Below are 26404 nucleotides of genomic sequence, written 5' to 3'. Positions count from 1 at the left end.
CAATATTTCTTCATTTGTAAGTGATTTAAAATAATAATGAACTTATATTGTTCAATGGACGTATGATAACTAATTCGATCGTTCTGTGCCAGAACGTCTATCTATTATTGTTGCCAAATGAACCTATGCAAGATGTGTCTGCTAAAATTCATATTTCATCCGTCTCTATTAAATATGAAGTAGGCTAGCCTTGTTGCACCACTATTCTGCATAATAAAAGTAACATATCGTCGCCCATAGGGGTGTTCAAGTTGATGGAGTATGTGAACTTTTAACCAAAGGTTAAAAGTTCGATTTCTCCTACCAACATCTTCTTGGATTAACCTGTCACACAAGGCTTGCCTAGCCTGAATCCCATTGGATTTCATTCGGAGGAGGGGTTTACCTAACTAACATAATTTGCAGGCTATTGTGTTAGTCGATTAGTCCAGGGATTTATCTAGTGCACACAGAAGGGCACATAGAAGGGCGGGTTCTCATGTCACAAAAAAAAAAAAAACATATCGTCTTGATGGCTTGACCAGTTCATTTATTCTTACATTCTTCAAGAAACGCCAAGAGAAAATAACAATATGGTACCATATTTCAATGGCTAAACAAGCGACTTTAATTTATCAGACAACTAGATCATGAAACAATACTTGGTGGACAAAGTATGCTTATAAGCAAAACAATGTCTGCCTTTCACAGTCCAGTTCCTATACTTGTATGCTTGTTTACACATACTACTAAATTCAGACATTATTTCCACGAATAGGCCTCGTCATAATTTAATCTTCAACTCTGAGGGGAATTTTATTCATGATTCCCTGAGTTTTTATGATCAAGAGTCCCACAGGGTTCAGAGCATTTGATACCTAGGCATAGTAATTTAAGCTGGCTTTTTTCTTCGCTTGAACTTGGATAATACCTTCATTAAAATCTTCGTGGTTTACCTGTTTACATCAAGATCAGACATATATTTATGTATATCATTAAATGACAGAAAAAAGGAGAGATTTGAAATCATGAAAATCAGGATGCAACTCGTACATTTTTGATTCTCCAGACAAGTTGACAGAGATAAGTGAAGGCAACAGTCTTACATGCTCAAAGTTTAACGTAATCTTCAGTTTCCACGGTAAAAGTTTTAGGTTAAATGGTGTAAACTTTTGACAAGGCTCGATTGTCAAAGTTCATATATACACTGAATTCCAATAAACCTCAACAATATCACTTTTTCCGAACTACAATACTCATAACCAACAAAGACAATACTGAATCAAGTTCAGGGCTTGAATACTACACCACTTGTCTGGGATATTTGAAGTTGATTCACTCAATTCAAATGCAAAATTCTTTCCATCCCTTTTCAAATGCCAAATTATTTCCACTCATACTAACGAATCACCATTGTTTTATTTGTTTAGTTAATTTAATTTAATTAACACAGCATGATGTCTATCCTAGGGTGGACATGCCCCAGCCATGAACCTAGCACATTTCATGTGCACCCACTAAGGTGCAATACAAAGAGACAATTAGATTCTTAGATTACCAAGTGTTAGCTAGCCACGCGAAAAACGATGAACATATATTTTGCGTGTTACATATAAAACAGCACTCTCTCATTTAGATGCCCCAGTGTCTCAGTAGACATAAATGGGCACATGCACGAGTATGCTCTTGTGTGTGTGTGTGAGGGGAGGAGGGGGGCGCGGGGAGGGAGAGAGAGACCTCAGTGGCATCGCGGCGAAGGGCTAGCATGCCTGCTTCAACACAAACAGCTTTAAGTTGTGCCCCATTGAAGTCATCAGTAGACCGAGCAAGCTCCTCAAAGTTCACATCTGGATGAACGTTCATCTTCCTGGAGTGGATCTGTGATCAAAGAGATTTAGAGTTTAGATGTTCCAACAGGAACTCCTTTATAACAAAACCTGGGCATGATACCATACTCACTTCAGAACCCAAAAATCCTTTACGAAAATAATCATATATAGTTTCTGATCTAGACTAAAAGGTATACAGTATACCTGCAAAATCCGAGCTCTGGCTTCCTCTGTAGGATGAGGAAACTCAATTTTACGATCCAGTCGACCAGACCGCATCAAGGCAGGGTCCAAGATATCAGCTCGATTTGTGGCTGCTATGACCTAAACATGGTAATAAAATGTTCCACAGACAAGCATAATAAGATTAAAAACTAGAAACAATACATGGGCTTCTGCACCAAAAAGGAACACATTTTACAGAGTTCAGATTTAAATATTGTAATGGCGGCATAAAATGTATCCAACCAATCAAAGATGGAAATAACAACATAAAGTATATGAAACAAAGCAAAGGCCAAAAGAACAACACAAAGCAATTCCATCCAATCAAAGAGGTGAGAGGATCAGATGAAAATTATAAAACTTCCAAGATGCAAAGATCACTAAGTCAGCAACAAAAAGGAACAAATAAACAAGTAGAAAAAATACCTTTATCCGATCATCGCTGCTAAAACCGTCAAGCTGATTGAGCAGCTCTAACATAGTTCTCTGCACTTCTCGATCCCCGCTAACTTCACTGCATAAGCAGAAAGCATCATTAATTATCAGTATAGACAAAGACAAAAGCCCTCAACAACCAGTCCTCAGGCTAGGAAGCAGCTCCCCAATTTAAGCCTCGAGAATCACATAAATGAAGTAGTGGAACAAATGACAATCAGACAAACAATTAGAAAGTAAATGCCACCTATCAAAACGCTTTGTGCCAATAGCATCAATCTCATCAATAAAAATGATGCAGGGGGATTTCTCTTTGGCAAGTTGAAAAGCATCACGAACAAGTTTTGCTCCATCTCCAATGAACATCTAAAATCCACAGTAAAATTGATTATGTTGGATTCAAGTCATCAAACGAAAATACTCTTATTTAAATGTGAGACTTCGTTGGGTATTTTAGAGTTTCAATGTAGGGCAGTGCTACTCTGGTTAAACAAGAATCATATGTCACAAGGACAGTGTCTTATACAGAAATTTCTTAGCAGTCAGCAGATGATGCCGAACAAACCAAATAATGAAATTATATAAATGTGAAACACCACCAAAACGCATGTAATATGAAGTATTCAAAAGGGCATTAAGAATTGTGTAGATGACTAAAAAAGCGGAACAATGAATAAACTAAATCATTAACTTACAAAATCACTGGCCTTACTATGAAAGTTTAAACACAAATCAACTAAAGTTGGATGAAGTTTGAAAACTCAAAAATTAAAATCTTCCTCTGAAATTAGAGGTTCATCCAGCATTTTATCAAATCCAGTACAGCACTCACAACAATCCAGTACTCCAATTTCAAATTCTGAATAACTCATTAACCACACCAACACTAAATGAATATGCAACTTTACAACAAACCAAAAAATAAAGATATCATCAAGTGACCTAATACACATATTCAAGATGATGATTAATCAAATCCATCAGACGGTAAATACATGACAAAAAATCTTTAACGTACTTACCTGTACAAGCTGAGGGCCTGCTAGCTTCAGAAAAGTAGCATTGGTTTGGGCAGCACATGCACGGGCCATCAGAGTTTTTCCCGTCCCAGGAGGCCCATATAAAAGGACTCCTTTTGGTGGACGAACTCCTAGTTTCTCAAATCTCTCTTTGTGCGTCATAGGCAATACAATTGCTTCAACCAGTTCTTGAATCTGCAGCGATCATAAAGAATTCCCATTAAGGAATAGAAGTGTTAGAAAAGATTTATGACAATTTGCCCATAACAATTGGTCTCGAAGGGAATAACTTGCCTGTTTCTCCAGGCCTCCAATATCATTGTAGTCTTCAGTTGGTTTCTCATCAACCTCCATGGCTTTGACACGAGAATCATACTCAGATGGCAAAGTATCCAAGATCAGGTAGCTATCTTTGTTTACTCCAACCAGATCACCAGGTTTCAATTTGTCAGGATCAACAAGACCTACTACAGGCAGGAAAATTGTCTGCATTTGACAGAGTACACAGTAAAAATATTATCTATCAAGGAGGGTTTACAACTCAAGGTATAATCAATACAAAAAAAATTCACAAACATTTTCATCTTCGGATTATTCATATCTAGTACCTACAATTCAATTATATACGTAGGAGATAAACATACGCTACCATTGTAATACTTGTACAGTTTCAGATTTTACAACTAATTTCTATGTTGAGGATTGTATGGTTTACAGAGAGAAAATCAGATATATCATATATGTTCTTTTTTACTTCCAATATAATGGGAACAAGATTACCATAAAAAGAAAAATAAAGTACAAAACATCTACGATCTTTTGACCAGCTTTTCACACAAATTAGAGCACACTAAGGAAGAGTAATAGAGAAAAAAGGGGGAAAAATGCATGTAGACATGCTATCTAACCTGGCGAGTGGATGTTTTTAGCACAACGCATTTACCCTTTCTCTGTGAATCAAGATCAATATTTGCACCATCTTCTTCAGCCTCTTCCTCTGGGTTCATTTCCAAAATCTAACAAAAGCATAGAATGGGAAAATATGACTCAAAACTACCGGGAAATCACAGTACCTAAAGGTCCTAAACATTCTCAAACTACTGGTCAAATGAGAAGAATTAACAAATACAAAATCGACCTCAAGGGAGAGCCTCTAAGAATCATTCATGACAGTAAGTTGCCAGGTCACACACCCGGAACTCTAAAAAATAAAAAAGGAAAAGAACGATAAAGAAACAATATTTAGTGCAACCCGTTGACAGATTTAGAACAGCTCTCAGCAGTCAGCACCATCTCCACCATCCGCAATTCACCATATGGACACTATGACTACACTTTGCTTCTACAACGTGGTTGAGCACCTAGAGTTCCTTTTAACCTCCTGACTGAATTTCATTTCATCCTGTTCCCTTCTCTCTCAAAGGCCATTACAAAAAACTTTCGAACAACACCTTGATGGCGCAAAATTATTCCAATTTTTAGATCTACTACCAATTATTCCAATTTTTAGAGCTACTAACTACCGCGATGAACATAAAAAATACCTCTACAATGTTGCCGACCAGATAAGGAAGCTGCTTATTCAACTTAATTTTTTCTTGATTCTCCTTCGTCTTCTCCCTGAATGAATCTAACTCGAGATTCGTTCTCTGCAATTCTTCCTGTGAAAGAAAAGAGAAAGAATTCAGCGCAGTAAGACTCAAAACGTATCACCGAATTTCAAAAATCAAGTAAAATCATAATCAACACAAAATTTTATCATCCGTCACCATATTCAAATAGGCGTAGTAAAAATGATCGGGAAAATGACCTTGAGGATTCGAATTTCGTTATCAAGAAGGCGAGAGGCGCGAATTATATCTTCTGTAGTCATGGAAGAAAGCTGATCATCCTCGAAGTTGTCTTCTACCATCGGCGTCGCCATTTTCCGACACTCGGAGAGAGAGAGAGAGAGAGAGAGAGGTATGCTATGCGTAGAAGTGAAGAGTCTGAAGACTTCCTTGTGAAAAAGGGGTTTAAGAATATGGGCCCATGATTGGGCCAACATACTGTCACGGGCTAATGGTCCAATTTTAACCGTGGGCTTGGAAGAACAAGCCCGGGATTAAACTCTATTTCTAAAACCCAAAGTGACAATAATTTAGATTGTGGACTCTCCATCAACCTGGTTTTCCGCCATATAAAATCTGTTTTTCTCCAAATAAAACTTGATTTTTTTTTACGGTATAAATTTGGGTTTAAGTCCGGTATGTTTGAACGTCTGAAAAATAAAATTTGAAATTAAAATTGAAATTCGTATAATTCAAACTCCATTTTGGTGTTTGGCAAAAAATACATATTGAAATTTAATAGCATAAAATATAAAAATATGATATTTTCGTAAAAAAAATGTTATGAAAACTTAAATTTATAACTAAAGTTTATAAATTTATCATTAAAAATAATTTTATTGTTTTTATAAACTCAAATCCCATGAAATCTGACAAATTTTGTAAGGATTTCACTTATTTAAATGAAATCCCATGAAGTCCCATTAAATATCAATCTCGTTTTAAAATTTTATTTTGCCAAATACTAAAACAATATTTGCAATTTCAATCCACTCCAAATTCAGTCTACCAAACAAAGTGACGATATATATTTTTTAAAAAACATTAGAATTGTTATTCACATAGATTTGTACACAATATTTCCAAAAAATATATGTTGATTTGTTTTATGAACTTGGGATATAGATTTTTATGTTTAAATGTCAATTCAGTCTGAAATTTTTATACTTTGGTGTAGATAACTTTTTTTTCCCCCGAAATAACTACTCTTTATTTAAATATGTGATTCATTTATAGCACTGAACTTGTCATATATAAATGTGACCCTGATCCCACTAGGCCTAATACCCCAAATATTTTGCACAAATATATCGGACACTGTTGTGTCTTGTGTGATTCAGCGTTGCATACCGAAAATTTTATTTAAAACATACCGAAAATTTATTATTTATAATATCATTACGTCAAAGGATTATACATATATTTTTTCATTTATAATATAGTTTGCAAATTTCTACATATATCGAAATAATCACAATCTCCAAATTTCTATATCGATATCATAAAAAAAAAATTTATGTAGATAAATTTTCACTACACAAAATAACTATATTTTCAATATATTAAATTTTTTTTTTGACGTAAAAACCTACAGCCGCTACCTGCGCTATGAGCAAACCCTTCAATATATTAATTTCGATATACTAAAATGTTGTCATTTTTATCATGGATCCTATTCTCTTCCACAGAAGATTTCCTATATCGTTATTGGTCATTGTCAAATCCATTATCCATGGATTGGGTTTTCCAAGAAACTTGCAAGGTTTTCCCGCACGTATACATATTATATTTTTATTTTTTTTATAATGTTTTATACCCAAAAAAGGATTTTTTTAAAATTATTCATTATTGTTTTTTTTTGGAAAGAATTATTTATTATATTCATTCCTACAATAATAATAATAATAATAATAATAATAATATAAATTACAGTAGCTGAAGCTGCAGTGCTGCCAACTCTGTGCACCAATGGAGGCATTTCTGAAGCAGTGCGAACAGTCCGGTGATGCTGCGTACGGTGCCCTCCGATCGCTGCTGGAGCGGCTCGAGGATCCGATCACTCGCATCGATGCTCGGATTTTCCTTTCGGATCTTCAGAAGCGGTTTGCCTCTAAGGAGGAGTCCGACCGCTGCCTTCAGACGTACCATTTCCAATTGCAGGACATTTATCTCGAGCAATATGAAGGTACACGCCCTGTATTGATTCTTACATGTCTTTGTTTACGTATATATATATATATATATGATGTGAATGAATGATTTTATTTTATTTTATTTTTTATTTGATGGGGAATTTGTTTGGGACACCTTTGTTGTTTGCTGTACAATTGGTCTCCATGGGGTTGAATCGTGGATGCATTTTTAGTTCCGTAGAATTTGGTTCCGTTATGCTTTGCTTAATATGTCCAGTGTTGTACTCTAGTGGCTAGCCTATGTGTTATAATGCGCGATGTTGCCAGAATAAGGAAATGCAAATCATCAAGAGTTGAATTTGATTTTCGTTTTGCGAATTGCGAGCTGAAACTCATGCTACTCAACGAGTTGTTTTGGGTGTTCATCAGCCTTTCTGGATTCTCTTAGCAGATTGACGTCAATCACGTCCTGCAATTATACTTATTTATTCTTTATAATGATGCTAAAGATCGAGTCAAAAGCAATGTTTGTAATTCTCCTGAGGTAGGAAATCAAACCGTACATTCTGATTACCTCTGCAAAGTAATTCAACAACTTTAGGAACTCTCTGTCTCCAAGATAAAATATGTCTATCTTTCCTTGGTTGCCAATTTTAGATTGCTCCGCAAATATCCTTGACGTCCTAGGTCGTCATTTTGTGGCCGTGCTTCTTTATTTCCACAATTTATCAATGCAATTTCACTTGATATGATAGTCATTTGAAACATCTTTTTTCTCCAACTTTTGGACTTGGTTGCTGTATTGATATTTCCTTTCATCTGTTACAGAATTTCAGAAGAGGAAGAAACTAACCATGATGGTGATACCCAGTATCTTTATCCCAGAGGATTGGTCCTTTACATTCTATGAAGGACTTAACAGGCACCCGAACTCTATTTTTAAGGACAAAACCGTAACCGAGCTTGGTTGTGGAAATGGATGGATATCCATTGCTATTGCCGAAAAATGGTCACCCTCGAAGGTAATGATTCTTTATTGATACACTACCTATTTTTAGAATACTCCATATTTTCATATATCTTTCATCTAATAATGGTACCATGGATTTTTTTATCTAATATTTGCTGGATACTTTATAAGTATGGCAAGCGAGGTTCCTTAATTGGCTACAATGACATGGCAGGTATATGGGCTTGATATAAATCCAAGAGCAGTAAAGATCTCATGGATAAATCTATATTTGAATTCTCTGGACGAGAACGGCCAACCTATTTATGACGGGGAGAAAAAAACTTTACTTGATCGGGTGGAGTTTCATGAATCTGATTTGCTCTCATATTGTAGAGATAATGATTTAGAACTTGATCGAATTGTTGGATGTATACCACAGGTATTTGATTTAGTGAAACGTTGCCATAATATTTTGCTGCTGAACCTTTTTTGAGAAGGTCATACAGGACTGTTCGAATCCATGGCGAAGTTCATAGACCGATAAAAATTGCCATGGACGGAATCTTCACACAGCCCCTAATTCTTAGCATTTGGAATTTATGCAGATTCTAAACCCCAATCCGGATGCAATGTCCAAAATGATCACGGAGAATGCAAGTGAAGAATTCTTGCATTCTCTTAGCAACTATTGCGCCCTCCAGGTTGTCTTATGCTTCCACTTACTTTTCTTATCCAGCTTTGTGGGTTTTTAGACTCCTTATCAGGATCTAAATGCTTCGTGTCATTATACGAACTTACATTTTGATCACTGATATAATTACTTACATTATGATCACTGATATAATTATTTGTGGAAATGAATGGGAATCGTGAATGTAGTCTGATAATTTCTTGGACTATGCATTGTTTTTGAACCCTTATCTGCAATATATATTCAATTAAAGCTGCTGGTTTTTGTTTTCTCTCAATTAGCTTAAACCATTTTTCCCTTTTGGGTCTAGTCCCGAGCAAACTAATTACATGTTGTGGATGGTTTGATTTTTTGATTTAATTTTTTCTAATATGATAACCTGTTAGCGAGCTGCTTGAAAATATTGTTTTAAGCTTACTGGCTCAACTGTGGAGCAAAAGAATTGCTGTCACCCATTTGATGAGTCATGGTTTGTTCTGTTTAGGGCTTTGTGGAGGACCAATTTGGTTTGGGGCTCATTGCTAGGGCAGTTGAGGAAGGGATCTCTGTCATAAAACCTCATGGGATTATGATCTTTAATATGGGTGGCCGCCCAGGACAAGCTGTATGTAAACGCCTATTTGAGAGACGTGGTCTACGTGTTAACAAGCTTTGGCAAACTAAAGTTCTTCAGGTGTGCTAAAATATCTAACCATCATTTATATCCATGGAATGTATATTTTATTTGAATACGTTGTTGCAGGCCGCTGACACAGATATTTCAGCATTAGTTGAAATTGAAAAGAGTAGTCCACATCGTTTTGAGTTTTTCATGGGGCTCGTGGGAGACCAGCCAATTTGCGCTAGATCAGCATGGGCATATGCAAAATCTGGTGGTCGTATTTCTCATGCTTTATCGGTATATAGCTGCCAACTTCGTCAGCCTACTCAGGTATGGATTTAACTTCATGTCTATGTGTAATGATAGACCTAGAATGCCATTGAATGATCGCTATTTTTGTGACAAAAAAGTAAAAGATACTTATAAACTGCTCTGACAGGTTAAAACAATATTTGAGTTTCTCAGAAATGGTTTCAAGGATATAAGCAGCTCTTTAGATTTGTCCTTTGAAGATGATTCTGTCGCAGATGAGAAGATTCCATTCCTGTCTTATCTGGCGAGTGTCTTAAAAGAGGTTTCTTTTTTCCCTTATGAACCCCCAGCTGGAAGCAGAAGATTTCGTAGTCTTGTCGCTGGTTTTATGAGAACATATCATCATATTCCCCTTACTGCAGATGTAAGGAAGACTGCAACTCTCAACTTTTTTAGATACCATTGTTCCTCTTTAAATAGAATCTGCTTGAACTGAGCAAGGATTTGTGGTGCTTGCTTTATATGTGTGTCATGTGTTTCTAGGTGTAGTCATCTTTCCTCATGTACTTGCAAGTGTGCACCCCTGTTCTAGATCCTTTTTGTTTGTTTGTTTGTTTGTTTGTTTTTTGTTTTTGTATTTGGGTGAGGGGATGGTTGTACTGCTGTTCGACTTGGGAAAAATGATGCTAATTCTAGCTTACTGTACCCCTTTCCCCAACCACGGGCAGGCTAAAATAGAAGGGCAAAAGTACAAACCAAAACTAAAACTTTAGCATCCTAGAAGAGGGGCCAACCATGTCCATGAATCAAGTTTCAGGAGGGGATCCTACTCGAGAGAAGAGACAAAGTCCAAAGCATCCACCTGGCTCAGTGTCGTTCTACATAAAAGCCAAAGTTAGAAATCTACCCACTGAGGGATGAAACAACACCACGTATTTTCAAAGTTAAAGTGATGTCGTTAATACCCTTCATTTTTCGAGCCCCAACATATCCCTGGTGCACAAAGCAGTGTAATGCAGTTCAAAAGAATTCATACCCTGCCACTATAAATGCTGGATATAATTTTTAGCAGAAAGAAAGCATAAAGAATGCGTACCACCCAAAAAAAAATCATTGTAAAAAGTACAGTCAGTTGGGAAAGAAAATACATATCTTTTGCATACATTGGCTTGGCAGGTTTGGGTTGGTTACCAGGGGTCAGTTGGGCGGATTGAAGTGATGAGTATTGTTTTCTAGACTGATGCAATTTTGTGGTTTTTCACATATCAGATAATAATTTTGTTCTTGTCTGTGTTTCACTACGACGACTTGTTTAAGCTTTACTGTGCTGTGAAATATACACTGTAATATCGGCTAAAGTTCATTATTCATTGATTTTCACAAAGTGATCTTAAGTTGTTTTTAAGATGTTATGTTGTTCATAAAGCTGATGTTTACTTAACCTTATCTTCAGAAATATAAAATGGGCAGACGTGGTATCCAATTTGTGACTCTTTAATTTTTTGTTATGATTATGAACTAGAACATCGTCGTGTTTCCTTCGAGGACAGTGGCCATTGAAAGTGCTCTACGATTCTTATCGCCCCACCTCGCCATTGTTGATGAACAATTGTCCCGACATTTACCCAGGCCATGGCTAACATCCTTGAATATTGAGGTAAGGTGATGCCAGAAAAAAAATGTGTATTTTTTATATTAGCTTTTGCATGACACTAGTTGTAATAGCTGCTGATTTTAGAGTGCTAAAAAGCATAACATCTAATAGAGCTGCAAGACTGAGGGCTATATGAACAAGTTTTGCCATGCTTTGAGATATGCTAGGGTAACAATTAACATCTACGACTAAGAGAATCTGACTGAAAAGTATAAACAATCATTTATAAAATTAAGAAATTGCATGAGCACTATCTCCTGTGAGCAGTGGTCATGAATTACAACTCACAGTCACAACCAACTAAGGATCATTATTTTCTGGAGTTGGAAGACATTCCTTCCATTTCTGTTTAAGTTATGGAGATTGGACTATAATCAATTCATCTATTACTTATTAAGTCGAGTAAAAAATGGTGTCATGATCTGTTATTTTGTCTCTCTCACTTTTTCTTTGTTTTTTTATTTAATGATTTCAAATGTAGTATAGTCCCTCGTTAATTTTTATAATTATGATATGACCTCCATATAAATAGAATCAATTCAAATTGCAGCATGGTCCTTCATATTTTTTTATAGTCATGATATCACCCCTATTTGAATATAAATCAAATTAATTATAAAAAAGACTGTACGTGCGTCGCTGCATTAGAATACATATGTACCAGAGTCCCTAATCGAACCTCATAACCTTTAAATAATTTAACTTGTAGGACAAATTATATTGCAACTCTGAGATTACCCATAATGCTGTTGGTTTTCATTGTTGTTGATATTTGACATTAGCATGCTCCGAAGGCGTTCGTAAAATTTTCAACTTTTCCATTTATTCTTGGTACTGCTAGTGCAAGATTTCTCACACCACTTTGTGTTTTCTCTGTAGAATTCAGAATCTGGAAGAAAAGCAGAGGAAGTAATCACAGTCATTGAAGCACCACGCCAGTCAGATTTAATGGTAGAGCTGATAAAAAAACTGAAACCTGAGGTGGTTGTCACAGGGATGGCTCAATTTGAGTCTGTTACCAGTTCTGCATTTGAACATCTTTTAGATACCACGAGAGAAATTGGATGTCGTTTGTTTTTAGATATATCTGACCACTTTGAGCTATCTAGCCTCCCGAGTTCCAATGGAGTCTTTAAATATCTTGCTGGAACTCCACTACCTTCACACGTGGCAATCATTTGTGGCTTGCTGAAAAATCAGGTACATACAAGTTTCTCAATAATGGTTTTTGCATAATCTGTTTAAAAAGCTTGCTAGTTTTTTACTTTTGCCCACTAGTTGCAATCATTCTATTCGCCTTTCTTTTTTCCCCTTTTTTGTGTCTAGGTTTATTCAGATCTCGAGGTGGCATTTGTCATATCGGAAGAGGAAACAATTTTTAAAACACTATGCAAAACCGTGGAACTTTTACAGGGGAATACTGCAATAATTAGTCAGTACTACTATGGTTGTCTATTCCATGAGCTTCTAGCTTTTCAGCTTGCTGATAGACACCCACCTGCACAGGTTAGTCTATGTCGAAGTTGGTCATATTATCTGTAAATTATGCTCGTCTTCCCTCACCTACTTTTCAATGGGTGATCAAGTGGAATAGAAAATTAGTCAGTACTACTATGGTTGTCTATTCCATGAGCTTCTAGCTTTTCAGTTTACTGATAGACACCCACCTGCACAGGTTAGTCTATGTCGAAGTTGATCATATTATCTGTAAATTATGCTCGTCTTCCCTCACTACTTTTCAATGGGTGATCAAGTGGAATAGAAAATTAAAACATGTTGGTTCTTGCGTTTAAAATAATAGTTAAAAGTTACAACCACTTCAGTAACTGGCATTATTTGTTTTAAAATGTAAAACAAATACAACCGCTAATGGAAGATTTAACTTAATATTTCATATCTATTTTTCCTAATATATCCATCAACTCTCTTTTTAATATTCTTATATCTTAGAATAGATCTTTGAAGATTCTGGAGTCATGGTCCATTAATTAAGTGTTAATCATATTTTGAGATTCGACTCTGTGGATTTCTGAGTTCTGAATAACGGTGATATTTGATCATACCATGCGCCTGAATCATGGCAGGTATGCAACCTGTGATACATGTAAATTAAACTGCTCTCAAATTTCTCATAGACTAATGGGCCCTAAGATAATTTTTTTTAAAAAATAAAGCTAATCAACAGTTCTTTTTACTGTTGACCAAATACCGTAAAAGCTGAAAAGTAATGCGCTTTTTCCACTTGGAATGGATCTATTTTCACTGATGCTTTGTAGACTTGGATGATTTCCCAATATGCGTAATTCTTTTTCCAATTCTCAGAGAAATGGCGACTTGTCAAAAGCTTCTAAGGTCAATGGCTTTTCCAGTTCCACTATTTCAGTGCTTGATCATGCAGAGTTGGCAATAAATGAATCTGATGAATCTTCCCTGGTTCATATGGATGTTGATAAAATATTTCTTCCCATGACAACGCCAGTTAAAGCTGCCATCTTTGAGAGTTTTGCAAGACAGAATATAACAGAATCTGAAACTGATGTTACATGTGGTATTAAACAATTGCTTTGCAGCAGTTACGGATTTTCATCTGATAACCACACAGAATTCATTTATGCGGACAGTCCGGTGGCACTTTTTGTTAGGTTGGCGCTCTGTTGTGTTCAAGAAGGTGGAACATTGTGCTTTCCAACTGGATCCAATGGGAATTTGGTTTCTGCTGCCAAATTTTTGAAGGCAAACATTGTAAAAATTCCTACAAATCCCAAGTACGGGTTCAAATTGACAGAGAGAACGCTCACAGACACACTTAACACTGTAAAGAAACCGTGGATATATATTTCTGGTCCAACTGTTAACCCTACTGGCGTCCTTTATGGTAATGCTGAGATGCAAAAACTATTAACCATCTGCGCTAATTTTGGAGCAAGGGTCATTCTAGATACATCGTTTTCGGGCGTGGAATTCAATTGTAACGGTTTTGATGCCTGGAATTTGGGAGCTACCATGGAAATACTTTTATCAACTAATCCAACATTCAGTGTGTCACTACTTGGGGGATTATCTTATAAGATGCTTACTAGTGGACTTGAATTTGGATTTCTTCTTATAAACCAAACATCCCTCAAGGATACATTCTATGGTTTTGCTGGATTAAGTAAACCTCACGGCACTATCAGATACACTGTCAAAAAATTACTCGATCTGACAGAAAAGAAGACGGTGGATCTGCTCAACGCTATTGCAGAGCAGAAGCAACTTTTGGCAAGTCGATATAAACACTTGAAACAGGTATGTTGTCCATTTATGAACTAAATTAGTTCATGTTGAAAATTATCTGGTTCCATAAAGGATCCCTTAACAATCTTACATATGAATTTGTGGCTATCGCCATCTTTTACTATTTTATACACTCATTGTGCACTAACAACAACTAGATGAATATGTCTATTATCGTGTTATTAGGTTTCACTTAGTTCTAGTGACTACAATTGGTATGTTGCTCTATAGTGTACTACTCTAACCGTGGATTCTAAAGTTGATGGGAAGTAGGCAACTGTGGATTTTGTACAACATTCTCTCACCTATAATCCAAGGCAGGAAAGCGATGCTTAGAAATTACTAGCACAGCTCTTCAAACGTCACCAGAAAACAAACGTCTAGTTATGTATATTCGAAACCAATTGATGGGGCCAAATTCAGGAGTTCTTGTTCTTATGTCATACTAAAATACGACTAGTCCCAAAAGTTTCAATTATTATGAAGGTGGCAGACATCATTAACCAGCTCTGTATCTCCTGCCTATTATGTTGAATAATTTGCAATTAACTACCCCAATCCTGTCCCTATATTCTACTTTGTTGCTAAGCCCTTTTTACATTGGATTAAAGATCACAGGTTCCCGAACATTTTTTGTCAGATCGTTGACCATTTACTCTACTTCGAAGTGAATCTTTCATGCAAATGTTATATATACTGTGTACAGACTCTTGAAAGTTGCGGTTGGGAAGTGGTTGAAGCTCAAGCAGGTGTCTCAATTGTAGCAAAGCCATCTTTTTATCTTGGGAAGACCATCAAAATGCACAAAGATTCACCTGGTATTCAGGAATTTAAGCTTGACGACTCAAATATCAGGGAGACCATGATCAAGACCACCGGTCTGTGCATCAATAGTGCTAATTGGACAGGAATTCCTGGTTACTGTCGCTTCACTATCGGTTTGGAAGATGGTGATTTCAAGCGTGCATTGGATTGCATTGCAAAGTTCAAAAGCTTAGTTGATAACTAAAACGTCGTTTTGTTTTATTGCTCTTTCGACGATTGTTATTTTTCACAACTTAGGTGTTGTGAAGTGAAGCCGTTGTTCTGTTGAGTTGAATTCGATTTTTTGTTTTGTTTTTTTCAATGGAAACTATTGTAGCGAAACTAAATGAATATGTTCGTGTTTCATTTCCTTTTCTCGTATATTTTGTTTAACGGCACATACTACTCAGTCATTTATGTATAAAACAGGAAATGGAACGCAATTTGGACCAAATATTACTAGTGTTTCTGTTATTTTTATTAGCTAATAGAGCTTCATTTCATAATCACTGATGAAAGTTCTTATTCATTTTCCAGTTTTTCCTGTACTTTTTAAAAAATCGAAATATAGTGACTCAATAGCATAAGCTTGAACGTAAAGAAATTGATTCTTTGTTAGTAATGTGCAATGTAGGTAATCTTAAAGGCATACGATAGAAAATTTTCTACTTGGATAAAGAACAAATCTCATAGAAAATGTGTTTGTTTCTGTCACGCCCTCTCTTGACCACAAGAAATTTAGTTGGAGGTGAGAGTTGATGGATGATTTATTAGGCTAAGCTTAATTATTTTGAACTATTATTACCCATAAAAAATGAAGTCGATACGTTTTGTAGCCCACAACACCCAATCCAGCCCATCTCAATTTTACGAAGCTCGATCCCAATCCCTTTATGGAAAAATAACACAAATCTGAAATAAGGGTGCAATCGTCGTGTTTTCCCTCCCCACGCCGGAACCATCATCCAGCAGGCCAAACCAGGTAAGAGACGACGATACATGTTTGATTTTGCTCTGTTCGGATTTAGGTGGGTCAAATTGATTCAGAAATTTGGAATCAGAAACAGACAAACTCCACCGAATTAACTTCAAACACCTGACTAACTCCAAGGATCTCTGTTTAAATGAGATATTTTCGTGAAGTTGATAGATTTCTACATGCTTTTCTAGAATCTAAGTTCCAAAGATTTTCACACAATCTTGTACATTTGTTTTTCATGGATTTTATTGACATTTTTAAAAAAATTTCTAGAACACTACACATACACCCACTAAGTCACCAATATAAATCAAAGAATGAGGCTCAATGCAATCTAGAAACCAAAACAAATTACATTTAATCCAACCAAAACACATTACATTCAAGTTTCGTCAAAGTTTCCAACAATTTTATTCAACCAAAAACACATTACTAGAGTTTCCAACATTACATTTTCAATAATTTCTTCTTTGTTTTTTAAGATATCACATGGTAGTACATAATGTAACTAGTTGCCATAATTATGTATTGTATCTTGAATTTCTCTGAGATCTCTCGAGACCTTAGATGAATCCGGAATAATTTCTAAGAATTTATGACTTTGAACCATACTTACCACTATTCTTGGTATATAATGTTAGTTAAATCTTCTAGTTTAAAATATTCCAAAATTTTGAAATAAATCCCGAAAATAAAAAATATCAAACAAATGTTCGAATCCATTTTTGGAGAAGAACATATAACTGGATACAACACTGTTCTTAATTTGGTTATGAATTGAAACTTCAGCTAATTGAAAGCAACAAGCATGTCTGAGGATTACTTTATTTAAACACCCGGGAATTAGAAACAGGCAAACATGCACGATGACCCTCATCCGAAACATTCTTTCGACGCCACATATAGGTTCATCTGATGATCAATAATAAGTAACAATAGTCAATTTCAGTGGAAAAAATCAAACATAAGAGTTAATTTTAAGAAATAAAACTAAAAGCATAAATCTGGGAAGAAAAAAACACATTATTTAGCTAAATGCTGCAGAGCATTCTTATAGCAAAAGGCCTTCAAGTCACCATTTGGACTCAGGTTTCGAGGGACCAATTTCCTAGTAACACTGAAGCACATGGGCGCCCCTGCATCTCTCAATTAGAAAGTCAAGAGATTACAAGGCGTAATGAATTAAATGAATAATCTAAAAAGTCTGGATGCACAACTTCAATTGCTAGTTGTCAATCAGAAAGTCAAGAGATTACAAGGCGTAATGAATTAAATGAATAATCTAAAAAGTCTGGATGCACAACTTCAATTGCTACTTGTCAATCAGAAAGTCAAGAGATTACAAGGCGTAATGAATTAAATGAATAATCTAAAAAGTCTGGATGCACAACTTCAATTGCTACTTGTGAGAAAATGTTCTCTCTCCATAAATACTGCAATGATTCTCATTGACTTCACGATTAGAATACAAATTATTCACACTGATCAATTTACGACATAGGAATATCATGAACCTGCTTAAAGAAAAAACCTTGAGTAGGTGCACAGTGCAGATCCAATCAATCTCTCCCAAGTGACTATCTGGGTTATTGACAATATTTTGAATGCTCACTTTTCAATAAAACTAGCTGACATCCCAAATCAAATGCAATGCCCCAAAAATATGTTTTCATCTCATTTTAAATCTCATGATATTATTGATATTAATACAACTATTCACTGTTCCCCAAATTACCATGTTATTGTATTAGATTTAAACTCAATACACAAAATTTAAAATTATAAAGGGCCTCATACAACGTTAACATAAATAAATCAATCTAACAAGTTTCTACATGACAGTAAAATCGTCACATTCAGAAAATGAAACCAAACATAAATCATATTCTTTGATGTAAGCACCCAAAAAAAAATACCAAATATTACTATGTCTCTGTGGCATGTGACGCATGTCTATGAGACTTACATGCCACAGAAACTTCAAAGCATATCAACCCGTGTGCCTAGAAGAAAACAAAATTATTTAATTGATATTAATTTGGTGAAACTAATAGAATATCAAAACATTTGTTTCTGTTCACAGTAACTCTCATAAATTGATCAAGGCAACCATCATTGCATTTTGTAAATTCCCAATACATCGTCTTCAATATTCGGGTACTAAAACAATTGGCCAAACAAACAACTGAAAAAAATATTTCCAGCAAAGAGAAAGATTGAACTTAGGGTGAATTGGACAATCATGATCATGTTAAATAAAGACACCAATTAGATGAACTCATATGCCAGAAATAGATAAACCAGTTTGCTCATGAGTAAAGAAAAACAATAGAAAGCCGAGCATCATATGAAATATTTGATATGATCTAGACACTATCTCTCTCTCCACAAAATCTTATTGCCAATAAATGATATTATCATTCCACAGAAACACTGAAGTTCTAGCCTTTTAGTTTTTGCAACACTACACAAAGTAGAGACGTAGTCATTACCCACCCAAAAAGTCACACTCACGTTCTTGTTATCAAAGAATTTAGGTTGCAGACTACAAACAATGAGCCCGAGTAACTCCAAGCTCATGCCATAAAAAAAAAAGAAGCAAAAAAACTAAATTTCAGGAGGGGAAAAGACAAGCGGGGATTAAAAACAATTTATTAGATACACCTGATTTTGTTTAGCAACGATATCCTAGACTGAGAACATTCAGTTATGAGCCTGACCTTATATAATCAAGTCACCGCCGATTCGATAGAATTCAGTGAGAAGAAGAAGAGGTGGTATGAGAATGAGATTTGGGAGCGTAGATCTTGTTATACGCGGTTTCTCCGACAAGGTATATACCGAAGGCAACAAGCGCGATACCAAGGCCGGGGGTGGCGTGACGCCACTGATTCGACAACATTGGGTGCTTCCGCCACTCGTCGCGCCGCTTGAAGAACTCTCCGGTGGATCCCAGCGGCTTCGCCATCGACAATGCCTTCTTGATTTGTTTCAACTATGATCAGAAATGAAGCTGGGGCGAGCCGGGACGGCTCTTGATAATGGGCTAAAATTGGGCTTTTGATAGATCTCGGCCCACTTGATATTTGGTCCTGTAATTGGGCTTAACAAACAACAATAGTTTAAGAGGGTCATCGCCAATCAATCACGTGTGTGTTTTTTTTGGGAAACCAAAGAAAAAATGCTCAAGAATTACTTAACCATGAAAACAATTATGATGGCAATGAAATGAACATATATTATGAATACGACCATATATGTATATATATCATCAAACAAGATTTAAAAGACAATTAAAACAGAAAGGAAAACATTGAACAACAACCAGGTGAGACTGATAGTGCGTTTGGATTTTGTAGACTTTTTTTAAAATAAGTGCTTTTAAAAGCTACAATTTATGGCTTTTAAAAAAGCTCTAATTTTGACTTTAAAAAGTGCTTATTTAAGCACTTTTTTAATCGACCAAACACTTTTTTAATTGAAAAGCACTTAAAAAAAAAAGCTTTTTTGATCTGGTTTTTGAAATCAAACAGGCCTGAGAGTGAGACATGCTCGGCTGCTATATATTTATATATAATAATTTTATTATAATTATGTTATATATTCCTCGGACTGTTTGCTGTGTGAGTAGTTTGGTGGCTCCGAGTATACGGTGAAAAACAAAACAATGTCAACACATCAATTGGCTATTTCTATTTCTCCACTTTTCTTGAGAAATGATTCCCCAATTTCCATCAAATTTTTGCCATTTGTCTCCAATAATCCGACCCGTTTCAAGAATTACTCAGTTTCTTCTTCCAGATATGCTAGCAAAGTTAATTCTTTGGAGGGACAGAGATTTTTCCATTCAAGAATCACTTGCTCTGCGGATGCTGCAAAGGTAGAGGTTAAAAACAGAAGTTGCATTCTAATATAGTTGAACTGTGTGTGGTGCGTTTTTAAATGGCTTGAAGTTCTTTGAAAAGTTGTAGTTTTTAAGTTTTATTGGCTGGTATAGCAGGGTTCTGAAGTGGTGTTGAAAGAGAAAAGTGTATCTGTCGTCCTGCTCGCAGGAGGAAAGGGCAAAAGAATGGGTGTAAGCCATTAATTCCTCCTTTTATACACTTGTCTGTAGTCTGTACACGTTTTTTGGTGATAAAGAATTGGCATTATTTCGTGGTTGAGACGATGGCAAGTGAAACAAGATAGGAGTTTTTGAATCATCTTTTCAAGATTCGAAATTTCTTAGCATAGCTTTGGAATTTTATTTTTGTATGCTTTTACAAAATAGTGAGCTTATGAAATATGCTAACTACTTTAAGTTCTCTTGTTTTTGCCTACGATCCTTGCTAAAAAGAGTGAGATCCAATATAAATTGAATGTAGAAGCTGGAGGCCTTTTGGTCTTTTTACTTGGTGATTTAGAATAAGACAAGCGTTCAAATATGATAGAATGGATACACCTATCCAAATCCCTTTTTAATAGGTGAGAAGCAGATGAATCCTGTCATTACAGCACAGCGAAGTATGAAAACTGGACTTGCCCCGATATTTTGAGAAGACAAACTATGATAATAAGATGGAAAGATAGATAAGTTTCTTAAGTGGCACTGGCAATAGTTAAAATGAACTGAAATTTGAGAGTCATGAAAGTTTGTCTTGCTTTTGTAACTCCTGTTTGTCATGCCCTTTTATTCTTTACTATGTTATTCACCACTATATTTCAAGTACATGATAATATATATAAATATATTTTGATATAGGCAAGCATGCCAAAACAGTATCTTCCACTTCTGGGCCAACCAATTGCATTGTACAGGTGAGCACGGTGATTCAGTATTCTCAAACTCAGGACTGTTGTGACCAAGATATATGATATTTCTTTTGATATATCTTTCTTTTGTTTCATTATTTTTATGTATTTTGATAAAGTGAATTAGGTGGTAGTTGAATTGTGAAATTTGTCCATGTTGAATCGTTGCTCCGGCTCTCTTGGATACTGATACAGCAGAAAGATGCTTATGTCTAGGCTTATAATGCTAAAGCAGAATAAAAACGAGAACTTCAAATAAGGGATTGTAGTTTTTGTCTTTTCATTTACAATCCTTTTACTTGTTGAAATTATAAACTTGACATTTTCTTGCAGTTTTTATACTTTCTCAAAGATGCTTGAAGTGAAGGAAATTGTTGTCGTATGTGATCCTTCTTATCAAGATATTTTTGAAGGTCTGAAGTTACTCTCTGTGTATTAGCTGAAGTAATACCAATTCAGAAATATTTATTGAAACATTGCTGCAAAATACACACTTCTCACAGATTGATTAAACTTGTTTTCTTATTGGTTTTTAGATGCCAAGGAGAACATCCAAGTGGACCTGAAATTTGCATTACCCGGAAAGGAGAGACAAGATTCTGTATATAGTGGATTAGAGGTGCATACACCTTTCCTGTTCTAATTTTTGTGCTTGGATTGTGAAGAGGTCTTTCCTTTAGTTATGTACTCTTTATTTCCTCCAGCATCCTTTTTCCTAAGAAAACTTTTAATCAAGCATACAGACTACAATGTTCTAGATTTTACGAAAAACTAGAATAGCCCGACCATCTTCTAGTTGGATTACTAATGACTATCCCTTACCAATATTAATAACTGAAATGATATATAGACTTCACTAATTTTGACTTATGTAAAGAGTTCTTTGATATGGAGTGATTTTTCAAACTCTCACCAAATGCACTCTAAAAGAATTTGTCCCACTAAATTCTTGATGTTGGATTTTTGGGAGTTAGGAGACTCTTGACAGTTTCATCAAACGTGTTAAGGGACAGTCTTGGAACGTTTTCTTTAGAAATAAATATCATAATTATTGCTTTTACCTTGAAATTCAGCTCTTGAAAAACTTATGGTGGCTAACATTTGTAGATTACAGTGTAAGACAATTGCTTTTAATTGTGAATTATGTATACCTGATTGTAGTATCTGATGAATGTGGTTTCTTGATGTTCAGGCAATTGATTCAAATTCTGAGCTTGTCTGCATTCATGATTCCGCTAGACCTCTTGTATTAACTGAAGATATAACCCAGGTTGGTTTCGTGATTGAATCGGTTTCTCTCTTGTCTACATCTTTCTTCCAACTGTTTCAGCTTCAGTTTTTCTCTTTCTCAAAAAATTCTATTAGTTGTCCATATTTCTTTGAAGTTACCACTCACATAGTAATATTTAACCCTGTAAGGAATTAAGTCTGGACTTGTTTAAGTTCAATCGGCAAAGAAATCAAGAAGCATGTAACTGCATCTTGAATAACAGATGAACTTAAAAATTTTAGAAATTTGTCCCAGCTATTAATTTTGTTTGTAATTGGAAATTATCTGATATTGTTTTTTTTTTTTTACATAGAAAATCAACTTTCTATGAAACCATTCTCCTAAACCCCTACTCTATTGGTTTTGTCATAGGTTCTTAAGGATGGTTGGCTTGTTGGGGCAGCTGTATTAGGTGTTCCTGCTAAAGCTACAATTAAAGAGGTGGTTATTTCATATCTCCATTTATAAAGATCCCATACTTGAAATAATTTTCTGGAAAAGAGATCAGTTTTACTTTTACATGTGAGGGCTGAAAGCATTGGTTTGACCATTGATTTCTAGTTGATTATAACTTTTGGATTTAATTATGTTCTTATGACTATCAGTGTGGCTCAGAGCCCAGAGGCTTTACATTCCATAAAATGAGATCTCTCTTGGATGATATACTTATTATTTTTTATTAAAATTGTCTTCTAGTGTGCTTTTGACCAAGAGTTTTGCTGATATTTCCTTTTTTTTTTTTTAAAATAAAAAATCAGTGATACTTTACAAGTTCATCCAGAATGCTGATCAAGTAACAATGATTATTATCCTAGCAGAACTAGAGTACTTTTATATATTGATGGTTTCAGATAAGTTATCATGTTCATGTGGGTGAAATAAAAAATGATTCTGGAGTTGTGTTCGATTCCTGCTGGATGAGAAAAGATTAAACATGGGGTTTGAGACTGGATAAAAGTATTTTTGCTTAATCTCTACCATTCCGAGTCCAGAAAGATTGGAATTTTTGTCACTAACAGATCTTAGAATAAAAGTCATTGTACATTCACAGTCCTTAAATATCGATCTCAAGGCCAACATTAGTTTGAAGACTTGTGCAACTAGAAAATCGTGTTAAAAAATATGTTTATGTGTCATTGTGACTGCAATGCATCAGGCAAATAGTGACGGTTTCGTGGTAAAAACTTTGGACAGAAAGACGCTTTGGGAAATGCAAACTCCCCAGGTTTTTAGCATCAAACTTCATTAGTGCATGTTCAAAATGTTATTTATCGAATTTTTTGGGACGCAAATTTCTGACTATTGATGTCATCAACTGTTCTGCAGGTTGTTAAACCTGAATTGCTCAAGAAAGGTTTTGAATTGGTTAATAGGTAATTTTAAAATCTTGACTGCCAAAATTAATAAATTACTTAATTTTTCATTGCAATTTGCACATCAGTTTATTGGTTGGATGTGAATGTGTTCATAATCTTGAACAATAGACATTTCGAGTAACTTTTACCAATTATTTTTGTTAATCGGGTATGAATGAAAATAGCTGCTAGCACTGCCCATTTTGTAGAGTTTTGCCTGTCGGTTTGAGGTGTGATATAATGGTCTCTGAGACATTCACTCACCAAAAAAAAAAAAAACACCAAAAACTAAGTTCTACTCGAGAAAATGCTGTGTGTGAAAATTTTCTCTTGAACCCACGGGATAAGGTGCCACATTTTACGGTGAGTCGGTGACTATCAGGAGTCTCTTATAGATTTTTGGTACTGATGGATTGATATCCGACAACGAGGACATCGAGTAATGAAGGACAGATGAGTAAAATGCTCGTCTCATATCGGTCTGCAAAGTAATTGCTAATAGAACCCATTGTGTAGAGTTTTGCAAGTTAAAGCCAGACGTAGCTGGGCGTGGCGTCAATCAGAATATCACAATGCTTCTATTATGAAAGCATTACAGCTCATTTTAACTCAGCCTAAACGTGTAGCATACTTAAATATGATAGCGGACGGATAATGGATGAAACTCTCTAGAATAAAGAAAATGTTAGCCTATCTCTCTGCACTGCGAAGTCCACGGTAAAATTTGAAGCCTTTTTATGTTTCTACAGGGAAGGTCTTGAAGTCACTGATGACGTATCGATTGTAGAGCATCTTAAGCATCCGGTTTACATTACCGAAGGATGCTACACCAACATCAAGGTAAATAAATAAATTTACGCTTCTTCTGAAGTTGCTTGTGTCCTTTTGTGGACTGAGACGACGATGACAATATCTTCTACTCAGCTTGATTTCGAAAAGAAAATACTACAGTTAATATTTTGAATTGCAGGTTACAACCCCGGATGATCTATTACTTGCTGAGAGAATATTGAATCCTGATTCTTGAAATTCTACCATGGATTCCTCAGCTTCGCTACGGGGAGACTAAAGTTTTGTTGTATCCATTTGTCGTCGAGGTCCTGCTAAAAGTTGGCCAATTTTGAGTTTTTTAAGTGTACTAACAAGGAACACACTTGAGAAGAAGCGCATTGGAATAAATTTTTGTGATAAATTATACATCTAATTGAATTAAAGATAATTTAAATGTTGAAGATTTTGATTAAATTCATATATATGAAGATAAATATAGCCAATTATGTCAATACATACATATTCCAATAATTTTTGTCTTTTACGGGTTGTTACATTTTTGTATCTTTATTTTACTTATTGGATGTTTCGACTTTATTTGTCTTTTTTTAACGTTTTAAACTTCAATCTTGGACGTCTATGTTATGGGGAGTGATATTTACACTCTAAATCTTGTTAAATACACTCTATATTTAATTTTTGTAGTATAAATTGACAATGACTAGGACTAAATGCATGCAGAGCCGGCAAGGCTCGATCACACCAACATCAATTCAAAACAGCCCCGCATAGGCGGCTAGGCGCTGGGCACCGCCCGTAGTTTATCACTTTCCAGCCAACTAACCTTGCTTATCGTAGCCAACTCCCCTTCTTCAAACACCCTGGATAATGCATCAGCAGCAGCATTACTGACCCCCGGCTTATAAATTACCTCAAAGTCATAACCCAACAGTTTCGCCAACCAATTCTGTTGATCTGGGGTGGTTATTCGTTGATGAAGAGGTGTCTCAGTGACTTTTGATCAGTTAGCACCTTAAATCGCCGCCCTAAGAGATAGGGCACCAATGTTGGATAGCCAAAACCAACTCCATAAGTTCTTTCTCATATATGGACTTGGATAATGTACGATCTGCTAGTGCCTTGATAAAATAAGCCAATGGACACAATATATCATCGAAAAATACAAGCACAAAATTACGCAAATATGGACGAAATATCTCGTTCATAGTTGCTTGAAAGGTTGCCGGTGCATTCATCAATCCAAAAGGCATCACGAGGAATTCGTAATGCCCAGAATGAGTGCGAAATGCTGTTTTCGGAACATCCTCCACTATTACCCTTATCTGATGGTACCCTGCCTTCAAATAGATTTTCGAAAAAACTATAGCCCCCCTGTAACTCATCCAACAGTTCTTCAATAACAGGTATAGGATATTTGTTTGGCACAGTGATCTCATTCAAGGCCCGGTAGTCCACACAGAACCTCCAACTACCATCCTTTTTCTTTACTAAAATCACGGGGTTTGAATACGGGCTCATGCTGGACTGTATAATTCCTGATGTCAGCATCTCACTCACCAACCTCTCAATTTCATTTTTTTGGCTATGTGCATATTGATATGGTCTTACACTAACTGGCCCTGCTCCCTCTTTGATTTTGATTATATGATCTTTTTTCCAAACCGGTGGCAGCCCCTTCGGTTCCTGGAAAACTCCTTCAAATGCTCTCAGCAGTTCCTCTAATCTCTTGCAGCTCATTTGCTTCTCTGGTACTTTACA

At 35.6% G+C, this 26404-nt stretch overlaps 4 protein-coding genes across 6 annotated transcripts; 2 read left to right on the top strand and 2 right to left on the bottom strand.

Moving 5' to 3' along the window:
• Window positions 1-493: 493 nt before the first annotated feature.
• On the bottom strand, window positions 494-5455 carry LOC140879976 (26S proteasome regulatory subunit 6A homolog). Its single transcript, XM_073283979.1, has 10 exons — window positions 5298-5455; window positions 5032-5148; window positions 4396-4503; window positions 3782-3973; window positions 3491-3682; window positions 2716-2834; window positions 2460-2547; window positions 2013-2132; window positions 1717-1857; window positions 494-935 (listed from the first exon to the last, which is right to left on the bottom strand). The coding sequence occupies exons 1-10, from the start codon at window positions 5409-5411 to the stop codon at window positions 858-860; spliced, it is 1269 nt and encodes a 422-aa protein (XP_073140080.1). The 5' UTR covers window positions 5412-5455; the 3' UTR covers window positions 494-857.
• Window positions 5456-7038: 1583 nt separating this feature from the next.
• Window positions 7039-15901, top strand: LOC140879882 (methionine S-methyltransferase-like). Its single transcript, XM_073283835.1, has 12 exons — window positions 7039-7282; window positions 8058-8251; window positions 8414-8620; window positions 8787-8882; window positions 9357-9545; window positions 9615-9803; window positions 9913-10149; window positions 11248-11382; window positions 12259-12579; window positions 12706-12885; window positions 13702-14667; window positions 15362-15901. Exons 1-12 carry the CDS (start codon window positions 7066-7068, stop codon window positions 15662-15664), a joined length of 3234 nt encoding a protein of 1077 aa, XP_073139936.1. The 5' UTR covers window positions 7039-7065; the 3' UTR covers window positions 15665-15901.
• Window positions 15902-17048: 1147 nt separating this feature from the next.
• On the bottom strand, window positions 17049-19452 carry LOC140882816 (NADH dehydrogenase [ubiquinone] 1 beta subcomplex subunit 3-B-like). 2 transcript variants are annotated; one of them, XM_073289021.1, is made up of 2 exons: window positions 19159-19451; window positions 17049-17350 (listed from the first exon to the last, which is right to left on the bottom strand). In XM_073289021.1, the coding sequence occupies exon 1, from the start codon at window positions 19404-19406 to the stop codon at window positions 19194-19196; it is 213 nt and encodes a 70-aa protein (XP_073145122.1). In that variant the 5' UTR covers window positions 19407-19451; the 3' UTR covers window positions 17049-17350; window positions 19159-19193. The 2 variants fall into 2 exon arrangements, with proteins under 2 accessions (XP_073145122.1, XP_073145123.1); XM_073289022.1 differs by lacking the exon at window positions 17049-17350 and adding an exon at window positions 17357-17574 and having other exon boundaries at window positions 19159-19452.
• Window positions 19453-20064: 612 nt separating this feature from the next.
• Window positions 20065-25086, top strand: LOC140881984 (2-C-methyl-D-erythritol 4-phosphate cytidylyltransferase, chloroplastic-like). Of its 2 annotated transcripts, none has more exons than XM_073287688.1 (11): window positions 20065-20318; window positions 20439-20513; window positions 21180-21235; window positions 21563-21642; window positions 21766-21848; window positions 22422-22499; window positions 22872-22940; window positions 23656-23724; window positions 23826-23872; window positions 24604-24694; window positions 24825-25086. In XM_073287688.1, the coding sequence occupies exons 1-11, from the start codon at window positions 20106-20108 to the stop codon at window positions 24879-24881; spliced, it is 918 nt and encodes a 305-aa protein (XP_073143789.1). In that variant the 5' UTR covers window positions 20065-20105; the 3' UTR covers window positions 24882-25086. The 2 variants fall into 2 exon arrangements, with proteins under 2 accessions (XP_073143789.1, XP_073143787.1); XM_073287686.1 differs by having other exon boundaries at window positions 20436-20513.
• Window positions 25087-26404: the final 1318 nt, after the last annotated feature.

Source organism: Henckelia pumila, chromosome 2 (genome assembly GCF_033568475.1).
Source record: "Henckelia pumila isolate YLH828 chromosome 2, ASM3356847v2, whole genome shotgun sequence".
In the NCBI taxonomy this organism is placed as follows: Eukaryota; Viridiplantae; Streptophyta; class Magnoliopsida; order Lamiales; family Gesneriaceae; genus Henckelia; species Henckelia pumila.
This window is presented reverse-complemented; position numbering and strand designations above follow the sequence as displayed.